Source organism: Phyllostomus discolor, chromosome 2, assembly GCF_004126475.2.
Source record: "Phyllostomus discolor isolate MPI-MPIP mPhyDis1 chromosome 2, mPhyDis1.pri.v3, whole genome shotgun sequence".
NCBI classification, from domain to species: Eukaryota; Metazoa; Chordata; class Mammalia; order Chiroptera; family Phyllostomidae; genus Phyllostomus; species Phyllostomus discolor.
This window is the reverse complement of record NC_040904.2, coordinates 217028147-217044132: the sequence shown is the minus strand read 5'-3', so window position 1 is coordinate 217044132 and position 15986 is coordinate 217028147. Positions and strand designations below refer to the sequence as shown.

Genomic DNA, 15986 nt, shown 5'->3' with positions numbered 1-15986 from the left:
GCCAGGGCCCGAAAGAAAACATCTTGAAGAAAAGACCAAAGCTGGACTCACACGTCCTGAGTTCAAAACCTGCTGTGAGGACAGACGCACAGAAACGACCGCTGCAGTGAAGGAAGGACAGTCTTTCCAACCAAGGGGGCTGGGAGACCGGGTACCACACGCAGAAGAAGCCGGGCCCTTACCGCACGCTACACGTGAGGCCTGTCCAGAGGTGTCCAGCCTTGCGCTGTGAAACAGACACCTTTACCAGAGAAGAGAGAACACGGGCCAGGTCCCCACTTCAGGGGTGCGAAAGCCAGCAGTCGATGCGTTTCTCCCACATCGATGTGTCTCTCCCTCTCTTTCTCCCTCCTTTCTCCTCTTTCTAAAAGTAAATAAATAAAATCTTTAAAAAAATACAAGACACATTGTACACAGGACAACAGCACTTCAGACCCCTTCAAAGCAGGCACCTTGAGGCCTCACACAGTTCTCCCAGCGTCTCCCTCCACAGTTCAAAACACTCTGCAAAATCCTTCATTGGAATCGCCACCAGCCGCCCCATCGTATTTTCCTGAATCTCATCAATGGTCTGAAGTCTCTTCCCTTTCAAAGGTGATTTCAGCTTGGGGAAAGGCCAGAAGTTGCAGGGCGCCGCATCGGGGCTGTAGCTGGGCTGAGTCACCTGGGTCGCCCATCTTTGCTGGCTGCAGCCTGTACCTGTTCAACACTCTCAGGTGCCCGGCTGGTTGCAGGCCTTGCAGAATGTGGATCACTTTCAACAGGTTCTCAACCACCTTCGAAGCGTTTGTGCCTCACGTTCATTTGCACTGAACCCATGGCATTGTCCCCAGAAGCCTTATGAATCATCCAAATAGTTTCCATGGAGAAATACGCAGACTTAACACAAAATCTGTTGCAGATTTGTTGCTCTACTCACTCGGTCATTTTGAACGCAGCCGCCACACAGCACACGTGCTCACCCGACGGTGGCTGCCGCCTGCACCCACTAGCACAGTGAAGGCGTCCAGTCCACTTGCCTCGGCTGCCAGGCCACGTTGATGTCGCACAAGCTGTTCTCGTGACATTAACAATGGGCTGGACTTCTGGACAGAACTCATATACAAATTAACTCAAAATGGATGGAAGACATGATAGAGCTAAGATTATAAAACTCTTAAAACATAGGGGGAAGTTTCATGACAGTGGATTTGGCAATGATTTCTTGAATATGACACCAATGGATACATTGGACTTCATTAAAATTAAAAACTTGTGTCAAAGGGCACTACCAACAGAAAGAAAAGACAACCTACAGAATGAGAGAAACTCACGTACCTGATAAAACCTTGATCTAGAATATGTATAGAACTCCTACACCTCAAAAAAACCACCAAAAAAATCAAACAACTGATTCAAAAACGGCAGAGGACATAGACAGCTGTTCCGAGCAGACATACAAATGGCCAACCAAAGCACATGAAAAGATGCTCAGCGTCACTAATCACAACCACCACGAGATACCACTTCTCAACTATGATGACGGCTACTGAAGAAGAATGAGAAACAAATTGTGGTGAGCATGTGGAGAAGCTGGAGCCTTCACACACTGCCGGCGGGAATGTGAAACGATGGAGCGGATGTGGAAAATGGCTGGTTCCTCAAAAGGCCGAACACAGGGTTACTGTGCCGCCCGGCAACCCCACTTCTGGGGGCGCTCAGCAGCGGTGAACGCCGGGGCTCGAACAGGTGTCTGTGCACCCGCGGTCACAGCAGGGTGGTTCACGACGCTGCGCCCCCCGACTGCCGAGGGGCGAGCGAAGTGCAGGCTGTCTGCGCGACGGGAGGCTGCTCAGCCGTGAAAGGAAGGAGGCTCCGGCACCTGCTACCACAGGGACGAACCTGAGGACATCGGCTCAGTGAAATGAGCGCGACACCCAAGGCCAAGCACTGTATGAGGCTCCACTTATATGAGAGCCCACGAGTGGTCAAACGCAGAGACAGACCGTGGTGTGGGGGACGCCAGGGGCTGGGGGAGGGCCACAGGCCTGGCTGCTTAGCAATCAGTGTTTCTGTTTGAGAAGACGGACGAGTTCTGCAAAAACACAGTGGAGCAGCTGTGCAAACTGTGAATGTACCTAATGTCACTGAACTAATTATACACTTAAAAACTATTACGTTGGTAAATTTTAGGTTACGGATTTTTTTATCACAATAAAAGGAAAAAAGGGGGTGGAGAAGAGTGAGAATTTTTTTACGAGAAGAAAAGGAAAGAAAGTCTCTCATAATCCTGCTGGGATTTCCAGATGCTGGGTGGACTCCCAGGGGCCAGCACTCCAGGCCCAGCCCCGCGGCTGGCTCCTTCCGGGGGACCTCAGCTCCCGGGGAGCAGCGGCCCGAGGGCAAGGCCGAGGAGGAGCCTGGGACCCTATCTGCCTGTGGCGCACTCAGGGCAGCTGCGATGCCCACCCACTCAGCCTTCTGCCTGCCTGGCCCTCTGCTCAGACCGTCGGGGCACCCTCCAGGCCACTGGGGGTGTCTGTGGAACGGGGGAGTGCTCCCGCTGACTCGGACAACTGTGAGGTGGCCTTGTGCAGAGCGAGCAGCTGCCTGCCTGCGCTGGGCCCTGCCTTGAGGAGTCTGCCGGCTGGACCCACTGGTGTGTGTGGGGGGGGGGGGGGGGGCGGCAGCCTGCTCACCAGCAGTAAGCCCATGGTGTCGAGCCGGCAGAGCTCCTGGTTGATGCTGGGCGTGTTCGTGTGCAGCAGGGCGGCCATGAGGCGGGCGCCGTGCAGACGTGCGTTCCCCAGGGGCTCCTCCAGCACGCCGATGGTGGTCAGGACCGCTTCTTTCTGCAAACACAGAAGCACCGCCCACCGGGGCCTTGCAGCCCCGCGCCGCACGGCCTCTGCTCAAAGGGCCCGGGCTGCTGCTTCACGATGGGGCACGGCCTGGGGAGGAGGGTAGTGTGGGCCTTCCTCAAGGCAGCACCGCCTGCCAGAGGAAATGACAGATCCCTGAGTGCGGGAGGGGGTCCACCGCGCCCAGGAGCCCAGGGCACGGGGGTCTCGGTCTGCCAGCCACAGGGTGCACACCTTGGCGTAGGAGCCGCGTGTGCGAGCCGGGGCCGGTGCTCTTGGGGGACACCTGTGTGCACTCTTGGGAGAGACCGATGACAGAGCCAGACTGCACATGGGTCTGTTCTTACTCTGCACAGGCAGCATGATGCCATCTACCTGAATGTTCCAGAATCCCTGCCTTGGTGAAGTTCACTTTCCAGTGGGGGAGGGAGATAATAAGCGAGTTCATAAGTACAACAGTACAACAGACCATGGTGGGTGCTAAGGAGAAGCACCAAGGAGAGGAATGGGCTGAGACTGGGGGAGGGGCTAAGTTGACTTGGGTGGGCAGGGAGGCAGGCCAGGGTGGTGGTAAGGGAGTGAGCCCCCCTCAGGCTGCTGAGCTGAGCAAAGGGCCTCCACTGGGACCCTGACTCAGAGGCCATGCCTCTGAGAGACCAGGTCCTCAGAGACAAGGAACTCAGATTCTTGGATAACCCTTATTTCAGAAAGCAAGTCACCTAGGGGGCTGCAAAACGTCCGGCCTAAGAGCAGGTGGACATTCGGCAGATGTGGGTCTGAAAACAGGCCTCTGGCATCTGCCTGGTGGCTCCCGAGTCCGGGCCGGGGAGCAGCAGCATCTGGGTGCGCTCACTAGTCCCAGGTAGACTGTGGGGTGCTTTCCTTGCTCGAGGTCCTGACCTTTGGTGGGTGGAGCAGCAGCTGGTGGAAGTCCTTCAGCCGTGGCTCGATGCCGCGCAGGACACTGTCGCTGACGGGGCACAGCCTCTCCAGTCCCTGAGAAAAGGAGTCCACCAGGCCCTCTGTCCTGTGGACGAGGAGGCAGATGGAGACGGGGACACGCCCGGCACACGCACACCCCTCGCTCCTCTCAGCCAGCGTCCCCACTCGTCCCCCCAGAGTGGTGGCGAGGTGACGGCGCGGAGAGCAGAGGGCGCCCGAGGCCTGCAGCAAAGGCTCCCAGGGGACGGCCTGGAGCTCTGGCGCACAGCTGGCCGCTGACAAGCTGGTGGCGTCACCTCTGCTCCCCTCCTGCTTTGAAAAGACCCGCCGCTGCCCCCCCACCCCCGGGCTGGGAAACAGGAGACAGGACCGGCCCACCCTGTCCCTCTGGCTGTTTCCAGCTGGTCCCTCTGAGGCCCAGGGGTACAAGCAACACCAGCCGTCACAGCAGAAGGACTCCGCTGGCTCCAGGGTCCCCCTCACCGTCCCGCTGCCCCCTCATCACACGCACGCTGGGGCCCGGCCCACAGCGGCCCCACTGCCTGCGGAGGAGTCTGGGCTCCCCGCAGTCACGAAGGTGCAAACCCCACGTCCTGGTCACTGAACCGGAGAGAACGGTGACAGTGCTGCAAGTCTCTGTTTAGGTGAAAACTGGTATCAGAGAGAGGGAGAAACTAATAATCTCACCACCAGCATGAAGCCAATCTGTCATTTCCTTGTTCTTTCCTTTTTGAAAAAGCTTAAGCTACCAGCGCTGGGCTCCCCGCAAGCACACGCACCGGGACAGCGTGCGGGAGTCCACCAGCCACACCTGCTCCGCAGACGCATCACGCACCACGCAAACAGGTGAGAGTGCACAACCACGGGCTGAGGTGGGGCCGTGGCTGACGGCTGAGGTCGAAGGGGACCTGGCCACAGCCGCAGAGCTACCTTTTCAGCGAGGAGAGTCTGTCTACGAGCTCAGGCGCAGCTGAACACCAGCGAAGAGCCACACGCCAGGCGGCTCCTTCGAGCCCCCGGCACCGCCGCACCCCTCGGCGGCTGCGCAGCGGTCTCCCCCGGCAGAGGCGCTCACCCGGCCCGCCGCACTTCCAGCAAGGCCAGCAACACCTGCGTCCCGCTGACGAGGCAGCTCTCGGTCTGGTCTCCGTCGAACATGTTGCTCAGGAGCTGCTCCACACAGTCCTGCCTGCGGGACACACCTGGGTCACTGCCTCAGCGCAGCTCTGGGGTGGGGGCGCGGGGGGCGGGGCAGCATTTCTGAGTCAGAGGCAGCGGCTGCGTCTGCCACCTGCCGGTGTTCGGAGCGGGCTTGGGGCCGTCCTCACGCCTGGGAGCACCCTGCACCACCCACCGGCCACGCCCGGGCCAGCACTCACGACTCCAGCACTGCGAGGAGGGGGTCCGGCTCCGGGGCCTCGGGCAGCTGGCCGACTTGCTCCCTGCCCAGCCGGACGATGTCACAGAGCGTCTGGGAAGCGTTGGACTGCCTCTGCAGAGACGGGGACACCGCACTGCGTCGGCCGGGGGAGCCAGCAGAGCCAGCCTGCCCAACAGGCAGAGCCCCGCTGCGCCAGCTCGGAAAGCTGCAGGCTCTCCCCGCCGGCTCACTCCCGAGGTGCCTGCTCTGCGCGCCCACCAAGGATCTGCTCGGGCTTCCAGCCGCACTGCGATCCTGAGCTCACAGGGGCTCTGGGCCCCATAGGAACGGCTGCAATCAGACCCCTGCTGAGCTGCACTGCATGGGACCATGTATTTTATTTTACTCAGTTTAGAGACAGGGAAACATCAATCTGGTGTTCCACTTATTGATGCATTCATTGGTTGATTCTTGCATGTGTCCTGACCAGGGATCTAACCTGCAACCTTGGTGCACTGGGATGACACTGTAGCCAACTGAGCTGCCTGGACAGGGCCCAGTACTGTATGTATGTGTGCATTTATTTTTAAAAAGGGTTGAATCTTTTACAGGGTTGTGTAGTCCAGCCAACTGCTTTTTACTTACTTATTTGTTATTCTCACCTGAGGATATGCTTACTGATTTTAGAGGGAGGGCAAAGGAGGAAGAAAGGGAGAGGGAGAAACATTCATATGAAAGCGAAACCTCAACTGGTCGCCTCTTGCACAGCCCCAGCTGCGGACCTGGGCCTGCAATGCAGGCATGTGCCTGGACCAGGAACTGAACCGGCAACCTTCTGGTTTGTGGTACAACACCCAACCCACTAAGCCACACTGGTCAGGGCCTGATACTGTATTTTAAAACAACAAGGAGCTACTAACATTCAGAGTGAAGCCTGTGGGCTCGTGAAAATACAGGCGTTCCCCACAGAGAAAACGATGGATGCCCCTTTCAGGGGAGCGCGCACCGCATGGAAGCGTGGAATCTGACTCACTTGCCAACCAGGTGGGGTTCTCCTCGGGGCAGGTGGACACAGCCAGAAGCCCGGCCCGCCCCCCGGCAGGAAGCGCGCTGCGCATGCGGCAGCCCCGTGGGGCTGCAAGAAGTGCTTCCACCACCATTTCAGGGAAAATGAAAGCAGCTGGGCTGGCTCTGCAGCCTTGCACCAGCCCGTGGGTCTGTGGGCGGGCCGGGCGGCCCCCATGCTCACCCCCACGGGGGGGGGGGGCGCTGGAGGCGCGGACACCCCCCCGGGGTGACGGGAGCAGAGCACAGGGTGGCCACGGCTCAGACCTGGGTCGGCACCGCCGCTGTCGGAACTGCAGAGGACGGTGCCCGTTCCTTCTGCCGTGTGGGGAAAAGGCCTCGCCAGGAGAGACCGCAGAGGCTGCCCGCCACAGCGGCTGCCCCAGGGTGGGAGGGGCCGGCAGAGGAAGCCCGTTGTCCCCCCACGAGCTTCTCCACGGGCAGCGGGGCTCCCTCCCAGCGATCCCCCCCCCCCCCCCCCCCACGCCTGGCTCCTGGAGCACGAATACGGCCGGGACCAGCTGCGCCCCCAGGGAGCAGGACACACCCAGGGAGGGCGCCCCTCCCAGGAGTCTGCAGGAGAACGACCACCACCCCCTCTCCCGGAGGGGGGCCAGCACCAGGCCTCCGGCCGCCCTGCGGAGGGGCTGTCCCCGCAGCACGGCGCCGGGGGCGGCCCCAGAAGCAACACCCCCCCGGGCGAGTCCCGAGGTGCCGTGTGCAGACCCCTGGCCTGCAGAGAGGGCGACTACAAACGCTGGTGCCCCGGCCGGCCAGGCGGCTCGCCAGGCGGGAGCGCCGCCCCGCACACTGGAAGGTTGTGGGTTCGACCCCCGGTCAGGGCACAGACCTGGTGTACAGGTTCAGTCCCAGGTCAGGGCATGTGTGGGAAGCAACTGATCGATGTTTCTCCCTCCCGGGGCCCTTCCCCTCGTGTTATGATCAATAAACAAATCCTTGGGAGAGGATTAAAAAAAAAACAACAACTTGTTACGTGCAAGTAAGTTTCAGGGTAGTCTGTTACTGAGCCATACAAAACTAATACGATTCTGATGAAATTGGTTTTTATAATATGTATGCATTATTTTTTAGTAAAAAAAAAAAGTCTAGAAGTCAGTGCTTGATTAAAGAAAGGAAAAAAGTGTGTCCCTGTCCTCATCTGAGGACAGGCTGACTTGCCCCTCAGGCAGCAGCAGGGGGCGCTGTCCACAGCCCGAGCGAGGGGCTCCTGCGACGCGGGCCGGGGAGCGCCTACTCACATCTTCGTCCTCCCCCGGATGGATCAGCTCCACCAGCCTCTGGATGGTCTTCTCCTCGTTCAGCCACTGGAGGGGAAAGGGGCCTGTGGATGACCCTGCTCACCTCTAACTGGTGGAAAAGAGCCTTTCCGTGCGGCAGAGAGCCGGACTCCAGGTTCCACGGCAGGCTCTATGCCCAGCGTGTACGCCCACCCAGAGCCAGAAAGGACAGCGGTGACCGCGTTCTGGAGGGAACCAAAGTTTACACAGGAGGGAGCACCGTCTGCGTCCAGATGGAACAGGCTCCTTGACATCTGCAAGCTCTGTCTTTAGGCACCACTCGAGCACCAGGGGTTCTCCCAGTGCTGGCCCAGCTCAGCCAGTGGCCCCGGGGCATCAGGGCCTTGCCAGGGGCAGGAGCAGAAGGACCCTGGTGAGGCTGCGGGAGCACCATGAGAACGGACATGCTAGGCACTGCTGGAGGTCAGGGGTGAGGTAAGCCAGGAAGCCCCGGGTCGTGCCTGGTTCCACGGGGCACCTCCTCATCCAGAAAGGAGATGAGCCCTGCTCAGGACTGTGCGGCGCCCGTCAGCACAGGCTGCCCATCAGCTTGAGGGGCTGCTGAGGCTGCTCCGCACGCTGGGGGCCACTGGCCCCTGTGCCTGACTCTCAGGGGGAGGCTCTCCCAGGGATGCAGTTGCTATCAGCCTACGACTGAGCACTGCCCCCTTGAGGACAACCGTCACCCGCTTCTGGGAGCTGGAAAGTGGGCAAGGACCAACAGTTTATTTTGAAGTGCCTGGCAAACAAAACCGCCCCACACCCGGGAACAGCTTTCCTGGGCTCCTCTGGCTCGAGCGCCCCCTTTTCTGGGAAAGCCCTCAAGGGGCCCGGGGCAGCGCCTCGTGCCGTCAACACCGGGCAGGACAGACGCGCTCACGTGCCCGGGACAAACGACAGCCACCGTGGCCCCTGCATAGCACCCCGTCAGCCTGTGCCTCCCTCCCGGGTCCGGGCCCAGTGAGCTGCGTGGCAGCCAGGAAGGTCCTTTCTGCCCCTCACAGAGCAGCGGCCAGAGTTCTGAGGGGGACGGAGCCCCTCCGCTTCTCAACGGACTGAGGCAGACGAGGGAGCGGGTGCCGAGTGCAGACCGGCCCCGGGCGTGCGCCCTGCCAAGTGCCCCGATGACCCCAGAGGGAGGACACCACGGGGCTGGGGGGCTAGGAGCACCAGGCGGGCTCACCGCCCGCTCAGGGTCCGGGGACACGGCCGGCAGGGGCACGGCTCCGTGGGCAGAGCCCACACACTCACCCGCAGCACTTCCTGCCTGAGCCCGGCTGGCTCCACGCAGCTGACCAGGCGAAGCAGCAGGTCCATGAGGGCCGAGGTGCCGATGTGCTTCAGGACCAGGCTGATGAACCTGTCTTTCTTCTTCAGGAACACGACCACCTGGAGTCAAACCCACTGGTGAGCGACGGGGACTGGTCCCCGCACCAGGAGACGCCCCCAAAGGAAGCCCCCGAGGAAGACCGATTTTCAGTGACCTTGCGCAGCCATGACGGGAAGACCTGAAGCAGGCGTGAGCGAGACCTCTGCCAGGAGGGCAGAGACCCGCACACAGGGCCCCCCTGGAGGCCAGGAAGGGGGCGCCCCGGGCTGGCAGGTGTGCTTGCAGGTGAGCCTCCATGAGAACAGGACACAAAGAGCCCGAGTGACACCACGCTGGCCGCCGTACACAGCAACCCCCCAGGACACACGGGCTCAAGGTGTCAACAGAAATGACAGGTGCAGAAGAGGCGAGCCAGCAGATGACGGTCACCGGTGGCAGCCCGGACCTGGGATGCTAACCCTGAGAGCACAGAGCACACAAGACAACCAGGCACCCACAGCCCCAGGAGAGGCCGCAGGGAACCAGTCTGAGGAAGAAGAGGCACCGCCACTGCCCAGCTGGGGGCCAAGGCCAAGGAGATGGAAACAGCTGGGCATGAAGCATGGAGTCCCAGGGGAGCAGGCTCAGCAGCCAGCACTGTGGGTGGGCTGTTCAGGAGGCGGCTGCAGGCGAGTGTGCAGGCGGAGGCGGCAGCCGGGCGGGTCCACCTGGGCTGCGCGTCTGCACCTGCAGCTGCACTCCGCCCAGCCAAAGACGGAGCACCTGCATGTCCAGGCCACCGCACCGGGCGGACCCAGGACCCCGTTGGGAACGGTGGGGTCAGGGAGAAGAACCACCAGCTGGGGGGTGTCAGCCACACTCACACGGAGCCAGGAGGGAGGGGAGGAGGAGGAGGAGAAGGAGAAGGAGAAAGAGGGAGAAAGGTAAAAAGGAAAAGAGGTGGGAGGAGGGTTGTTTAAAATGAGGGAAAGATTATTAGGAATAAAACAAGGGACATCACTACAAATCCTACAGATACAAAAGCTATTATGCAAGGTTATTAGGGACTTTATGCCAATTTATACCCACTCAGAAAAATAAAGTTTCCTTGAAAAATACATGTATCTAAACTGAGAGGAAGAAATAAAAAACCTGAACAGCTCTGGAGTACCAAAAGACACAAAATCTGCTTTCCGTAAGAAAACTCCAGGCTCCAGTGGCCTTCGTGAACTCTACCAAACCCTGAGACAGGAAGCACCCCACACTTGCACACAGTCTTCCAGAGACACAAAACATGAGAATATGCCCCACGTCACTGCATACCAACATAAGACCTTCAACCTAAAAACCTGATTAGGGCATTGTAAGAAAGGGAAATTATAAGCCAATCTCACTGATGACCACAGGTGAAAAAATGCAATGCTATGGAAAAAAGCAGCCCTGGCTGGTGTGGCTCTGTGGGTTGGGCACCGGGCTGGGAACCAATCTCTGGTTCAACTCCCAGTCAGGGCACAGGCCCGTGTTGTGAGCCAGGTCCCCAGTAGGAGGCGAGGGAGAGGCAACCACAGTTGATGTTTCTCTCTGAAAATAAATAAAACCTTTAAAAAAGAAAAAAGACAGAAAGAAAGCATATCACAATCAAGTTGGCTATATTCTAAGAAATCAAGGTTGTTTTAACATTAAAAACCATTCAGTGAAATGTACCTATTTACAGAATAGAGGGGAAAAAACCGTATGATCAAGTAAATACATAAAGTAAAAAAATTCAATAAATTAAAGAAATGTTATTTATTATTTATTCTTAAAGAAAGGGGAAGAGAGGAGAAAGAGAAAGAGGAAAACATCAGTTACCTCTCACACGGGTCCTGACCAGGGACCAGGTCCACAACCCAGATATGTGCCCTGACTGGGAATTGAACCAGCGACCTTTATGTATGTTTGCAGGATGACACCCAACCAACTGAGCCATGCTGACCAGGGAAAAAATTCAATACATTTTAACAACCATTCAAGTTGTAAACTAAAAAGACTAGAAATAAAGAAAATTCCCTTAATCTGATTTAAAAAAATACAAAAACCCCATAAGCATCATACTTAACTGTAAAATGTGAAAAGCACTTCCTCCAAGACAATAAAACATGGAGGCCCTGGCTGGTGTGGCTCTCAGTGGACTGAGCACCAGCCTGCGAACCAAAGGGTCACCAGTTCAAATCCCAGTCAGGGCAGATGCCTGGGTTGTGGGCCAGGTCCCAGCAGGGGGCACACGACAGGCACCCACACACTGATGTTTCTCCCCCTCTCTTTGTCCCTCCCTTCCCCTCTGTCTAAAAATATATAAATAAGATCTTGCCCTGGCTGGCGTAACTCAGTGGATTGAGCGTGGGCTGGGAACCAAAGGGTCGCAGGTTCGATTCCCAGTCAGGGCACATGCCTGGGTTGCAAGCCACGGCCCCCAGCAACTGCACATTGATATTTCTCTCTCTCCCTCTCTCTTTTTCTCCCTCCCTTCCCTCTCTAAAAATAAATAATCTTTTGAAAAAAAATATATAAATAAGATCTTTAAAAAATAATAATAAATAAAACAAGGAAACCCACTTTCTCCACCTCATTCGACATTGTACTAAAGGTTCCAGCCAATGCAGTAAGCCAAGAAAAAGAGACAAGGGGTCTAAAAGGTCTAAGAATTATAAAGGGCAAAACAAAACTGCCATTAATCGCAGATGATACGTTCTGTACATAAAGAGTATAAAGGCAGACGATCAGAACGGCAGCTTCACTGGCAACTGCCTGAAACTGCAGTCGGCCCAGACAGAGCACAGGACACGGCGCTGCCGGCGCAGGGAAGTGCGGCCCGGCCCGGCCGGGTCAGCGCAACAGTGGAGACACCCACCGGCACAGGTAACGCCATGCACAGAATTTAACGCACACACGGCGACTACGCGGAACACCAGAGAGACCCGAGTCACATCGGTGAAGTGCGTGCACGTCGACATCCTGGTTCGATGTTCCGCTGGTGCTAGGGAGTGTCACCGTGGAAGGAGCCAGGGCAGAGTGCTCCAAGGGTCTCTTCCTGTTCATACGACCGCATGTGCATCTGCAGATATCTTGCACATCTTAGTGGAAAAGATGCCATCTAGAAAAACGTGGACGTGTCAACCCCCTAAGAGAACGCCTGGGGGCCGGCTGCAGGAGGTGTGACGCGTCCCTGCGGGAGGCCGGAGGGGAGGGCCCGCACCGCTCGGTCCCGGTCCTGGGGACGCAGAAGCAGACACCGACGAGATGCAAGCGAGCGGGAGTGGCTGTCTTTCGGTACAACTTCACTTACCAAAAAACAAGTGACAGGCTGGTTTTGGCCTATGGACCATAATTTGTCAATCTTAACCTATAGCCAATACAAGCCTTATCCAAATACCAGTAGGCTGTTTTGCTTTTTGTTTGTTTTTGGAGAGGGGCAGGGAAGAATGTGGAAATTGACAAACATCCTAAAATCTGCTATTTCTAAACTAATGCAAAAGGCAAAAAACAGTAAAAACAATCTTGAAGAAAAAAAAGTGACCGGACTAGCTCTGTCGGGTATCAAAACCCGTCAAGACACAGCAGCTCCAGCCCAAACAGCAGGCGGGGGAGGGTCAGAAGTGGACACAGACACAGGCTACCACAAGGGGGCACCGTAAAGCAACTGAGAAAGAAAGGCCTTATCAGTAAAGGGTGCTGGGTCCACCAGACATGCATTTTTTTTTTTTATTTTAGATTTTATTTATTTTTAGAGAGGAAAAAGAAGGGAGAAAGAGAGGGAGAGAAACATCACTGCGTGGCTGCCTCTCGTGCGCCCCCTACTGGGGACCTGGTCTGCAACCCAGGTATATGCCCTGACGGGGAATCAAACCAGTGACCCTTTGGTTCACAGGTCAGCCCTCAATCCAATGAGCCACACCAGCTGGGGCTGGATATGTGTATTTTTAAAAAATACTTCAACCATATGTCATTTACAAGAACCAATTCCAGGTGGATTACAGATGAAAGTATGAAAGGTAAAATAATGAAGTTTCTAAAATGGGGTGTCAAACTCATTTTCACCGGGGCCTCATCAGCCTTGAGGTTGCCTTCAAAGGACCGAATGTAATTTAACTCCTTAACAGTTAAGAGTAGTTACATTTATACAGCCCTAAAATTATTTTGGCCCTTTGAAGGCAACCAAGAGGCTGATGTACACCCCCCCCCGTGAAAATGAGTTTGACACCCCTGCCCTAAAAGTTAATACAGAAAAATATCTTCATGACTTTGAGGTAGACAAAGGTTTCTTTCTTTTTTTTAAGACTTCATTTATTTAATTTTAGGGAGGGGGAAAGGGAGAGAGAAGAGAGGGAGAGAAACATCAATGTGTGAGAGATACATCCATTGATTGCCTCTCACATGCCCCCAGCCTGCAGCCCAGGCACGCACCCCGACTGGGCACCGGACCAGAGACCTTCCGGTCGGCAGGCCAACATCCAACCCACTGGACCACACAAGCCAGGGCATGGTTTCTTAACAGAACAACAACAAACCCACCAACCACGAGTAAAAAGATTTCTGAGTTGGACTACATGAAAATCAGAACCTCTGCTCACTGAGAGAGTAAAGAAAATAAGAAAGGCAAGCTACAGTGGGAAAGATGTTTGCAACATGAAAATCAACTTAACAGTTGTATCCACAAAACATAGAGAATTCCTACAAACCAAAACGAGAAGAGACAGCCTAACAGAAAATGGACAACAGACTTCACAAAGGAAAATACCCAAAGGCTCGTTACTGTGAGAAAAGCTACTCGTCCTCAGTGGTCACCAGGGGGATGCAAACTGAAGCCAGCACGCGGGACCACAGAAGCCCACCAGCAGGGCTGAGGTAAGGAGACCGACAGCGTGACAGGCGGGTGGGCACGCGGAGAGACAGGAACCACTGTCCTCCGCTGCGGCCCAGCTGCTTTCGCGTCGCCCCTGCAAGACCACACGTGCGTCCGAGTCAGGAACGCATCATCGGTGGCCACGCAGAACTCACGGAGGCTGCTCGCCAACACTGCAGACAAGTCAGAACAAAGACATTTAAATGGTCCGGTGACTCACAGGAGGCAGAAGAAAGAAGCAGAGAAATGAAAAGCAGTGGGGATAAACAGAAAAACTACACGTACAATAGGAGCTGTGAGCCCTAACATATTGATAATCACATTAAACGTAAATGGCCTAAATACGCCAACTGAAGACGGAGTCACACAGCAGACAAAACCCGTGACCACCTCTGAAGCCCCCTCTGACGGAACAACCCACACACGAGACTGGGCACGGTGCTCATGGCAGCCTGACCATGACACACGGAGACGGTGTGACCCAGACGAGGCTACTCAGGGGGCGGGCGGCCGAACTGACCGTGGTGCCCCCGCACTGCACGGCAGAGGACAGGAGCCCTGACCCAGGCCGTGGAGCCCTTCCCCTGCACACACGAGTGCTGACATGCTTGCGTGCTGACATGCTTGCATACAAAGTGGGACGGCGCCTGGGACAGGGGCTGGAAATAAGGGCACGGAAGAAACCGGACTGCCCACGAACAGATGCGTGTCAGCTGTGTGACAGGGACACGGGGCTCCACACGCCAGTCTCGGACTTGGGTTCGAAACACTCTGCAATGAGGTGTCCAGAAGACACCATAGGCCCTCCCACTGACGACCACCTCTCTTGTGCAAACGGGGGGAATAATCACTCTGGTTGTGGCAGCACGATTTGTAAGAAGTACTTATTTATCCCTCCTTCTAGTTTCTGGCTCACAGATCCTAAAACCCTTGGAATTTCCCAAGTGTGGAGAGCAATAAGAGTATCTCGTTATGCTAATGAGGTGACCTGGGGACCCCGCCCAAGGGTGGGGGCTGGTTACCAGCAGGGACCAACCACTGGTTAGAGAGCTACGCTTCCAGCCCACCCGTCCCAACTCCCGGAGCGGGAAGGGGGGCTGGAGGCTGCCTCAGCCACCAAAGGCTCACGACTCGGTCACTCGCAGCTGTGCAATGCAGCCCCCATAAACCTCCCACCCCCAGGACACGTCGGCCCTCGTTTGGGAGCACCCCCGGGCACAACTGGGCCAGACCCCAAGCTCCCTCTTCAGGGACCTTGCACCACACCTCTGCAACTGGCTGCCGATTCAAACCCTTTAAAGCCTTTTTAATACATCTGTGGCCCAGCAAGTGGGCTGAGTTCTATGAGATGCTCCAGCAAACTGACTGAACTCCAGGGGGCGCTGCGGGGACCTGGTGGCCTCCCAAGTATTACAGGAGGCTGTCTCCTGGATTTCTGCCTTGCTCGAATTTCACACAAATGTATCACACCCGTTGGCAGAGAACACGTATGTTAAGGGTGCAGTCCATGTTACCGGGCAAAGGAAGTGCTACAAGCGGCAGGAAACCCGAACGACATCCGAAAGCTGCGGAGGCGCACCTGCGATGGACACACGTGTGCAGGCGTGGGCCAGAGCGCTGGACCAGATGCTCTCGGGGCCCAGGACAGCCCTCGGCTCTGGCGGCGGCCCCACCCCGGGGGCACTGTCACTCCTGGGACTGCGGCTCACCGCCACCACTCTCCCTTCACACCGCGCCAGTTTGCAGAAAACGTCTGCGGTGACCCACAGCTCTCAGGTCCTGGCAAAGCTAGGGCTCACGGCCGCAGGAGAGGGGACAGTCCACTGGAGAGCCACGACAGGCCGACAGTTTCCGCACGTTGGCAGCCCCCTGCCTGGGTACCGGGTGACACCAAACACCTATGGCTGATGTTTTTGGGGTACGACCATGTAATCTGCTCATTAACACAGTCTGGTCTCCTCCTAGTCTACACAGTCGTATTTAAGGGAAAAACACCCTCCTCTTTCAGAGACGCACACTGACACAGCTACAGGGATGACACGCTCGCTGGGAACTGTGTGGTGGGCAGGGGGGCACAAGACAGAAGACCGGCCCTGGGCTGGAGCCAGGCCAGGCACCACTGCCGGCTCTCGCCCGCGCCCCATGCGGGGCGCCTAGGCTGGACAGCCGTGAGCACGTGCCAGACAGGAGGTGATGCCGAAGCAACACAGACTCCAGGAAGACCACGGTTAGCGGGGTGGAACAAAGCCACCCACTGCATTCACAGAAGTTTTCTCCTACTCGCCTCGAA

General features: G+C 56.8%; 1 protein-coding gene across 8 annotated transcripts in view; it reads right to left on the bottom strand.

Moving 5' to 3' along the window:
* The window catches only part of PPP6R2 (protein phosphatase 6 regulatory subunit 2), an 80048-nt gene that overhangs the window by 31781 nt on the left and 32281 nt on the right, over positions 1 to 15986 (bottom strand). For 7 of the 8 annotated variants that reach the window (XM_036019798.1, XM_036019793.1, XM_036019792.1 and 4 more), the window contains 6 exons: positions 8757 to 8894; positions 7467 to 7532; positions 5162 to 5274; positions 4858 to 4971; positions 3741 to 3867; positions 2679 to 2831 (listed from right to left, as the gene is read on the bottom strand). In XM_036019798.1, the coding sequence (XP_035875691.1) occupies positions 2679 to 2831; positions 3741 to 3867; positions 4858 to 4971; positions 5162 to 5274; positions 7467 to 7532; positions 8757 to 8894 (711 nt within the window). The remainder of the gene's footprint in view (positions 1 to 2678; positions 2832 to 3740; positions 3868 to 4857; positions 4972 to 5161; positions 5275 to 7466; positions 7533 to 8756; positions 8895 to 15986) is intronic. The other variant, XM_036019796.1, reaches the window with a different exon arrangement.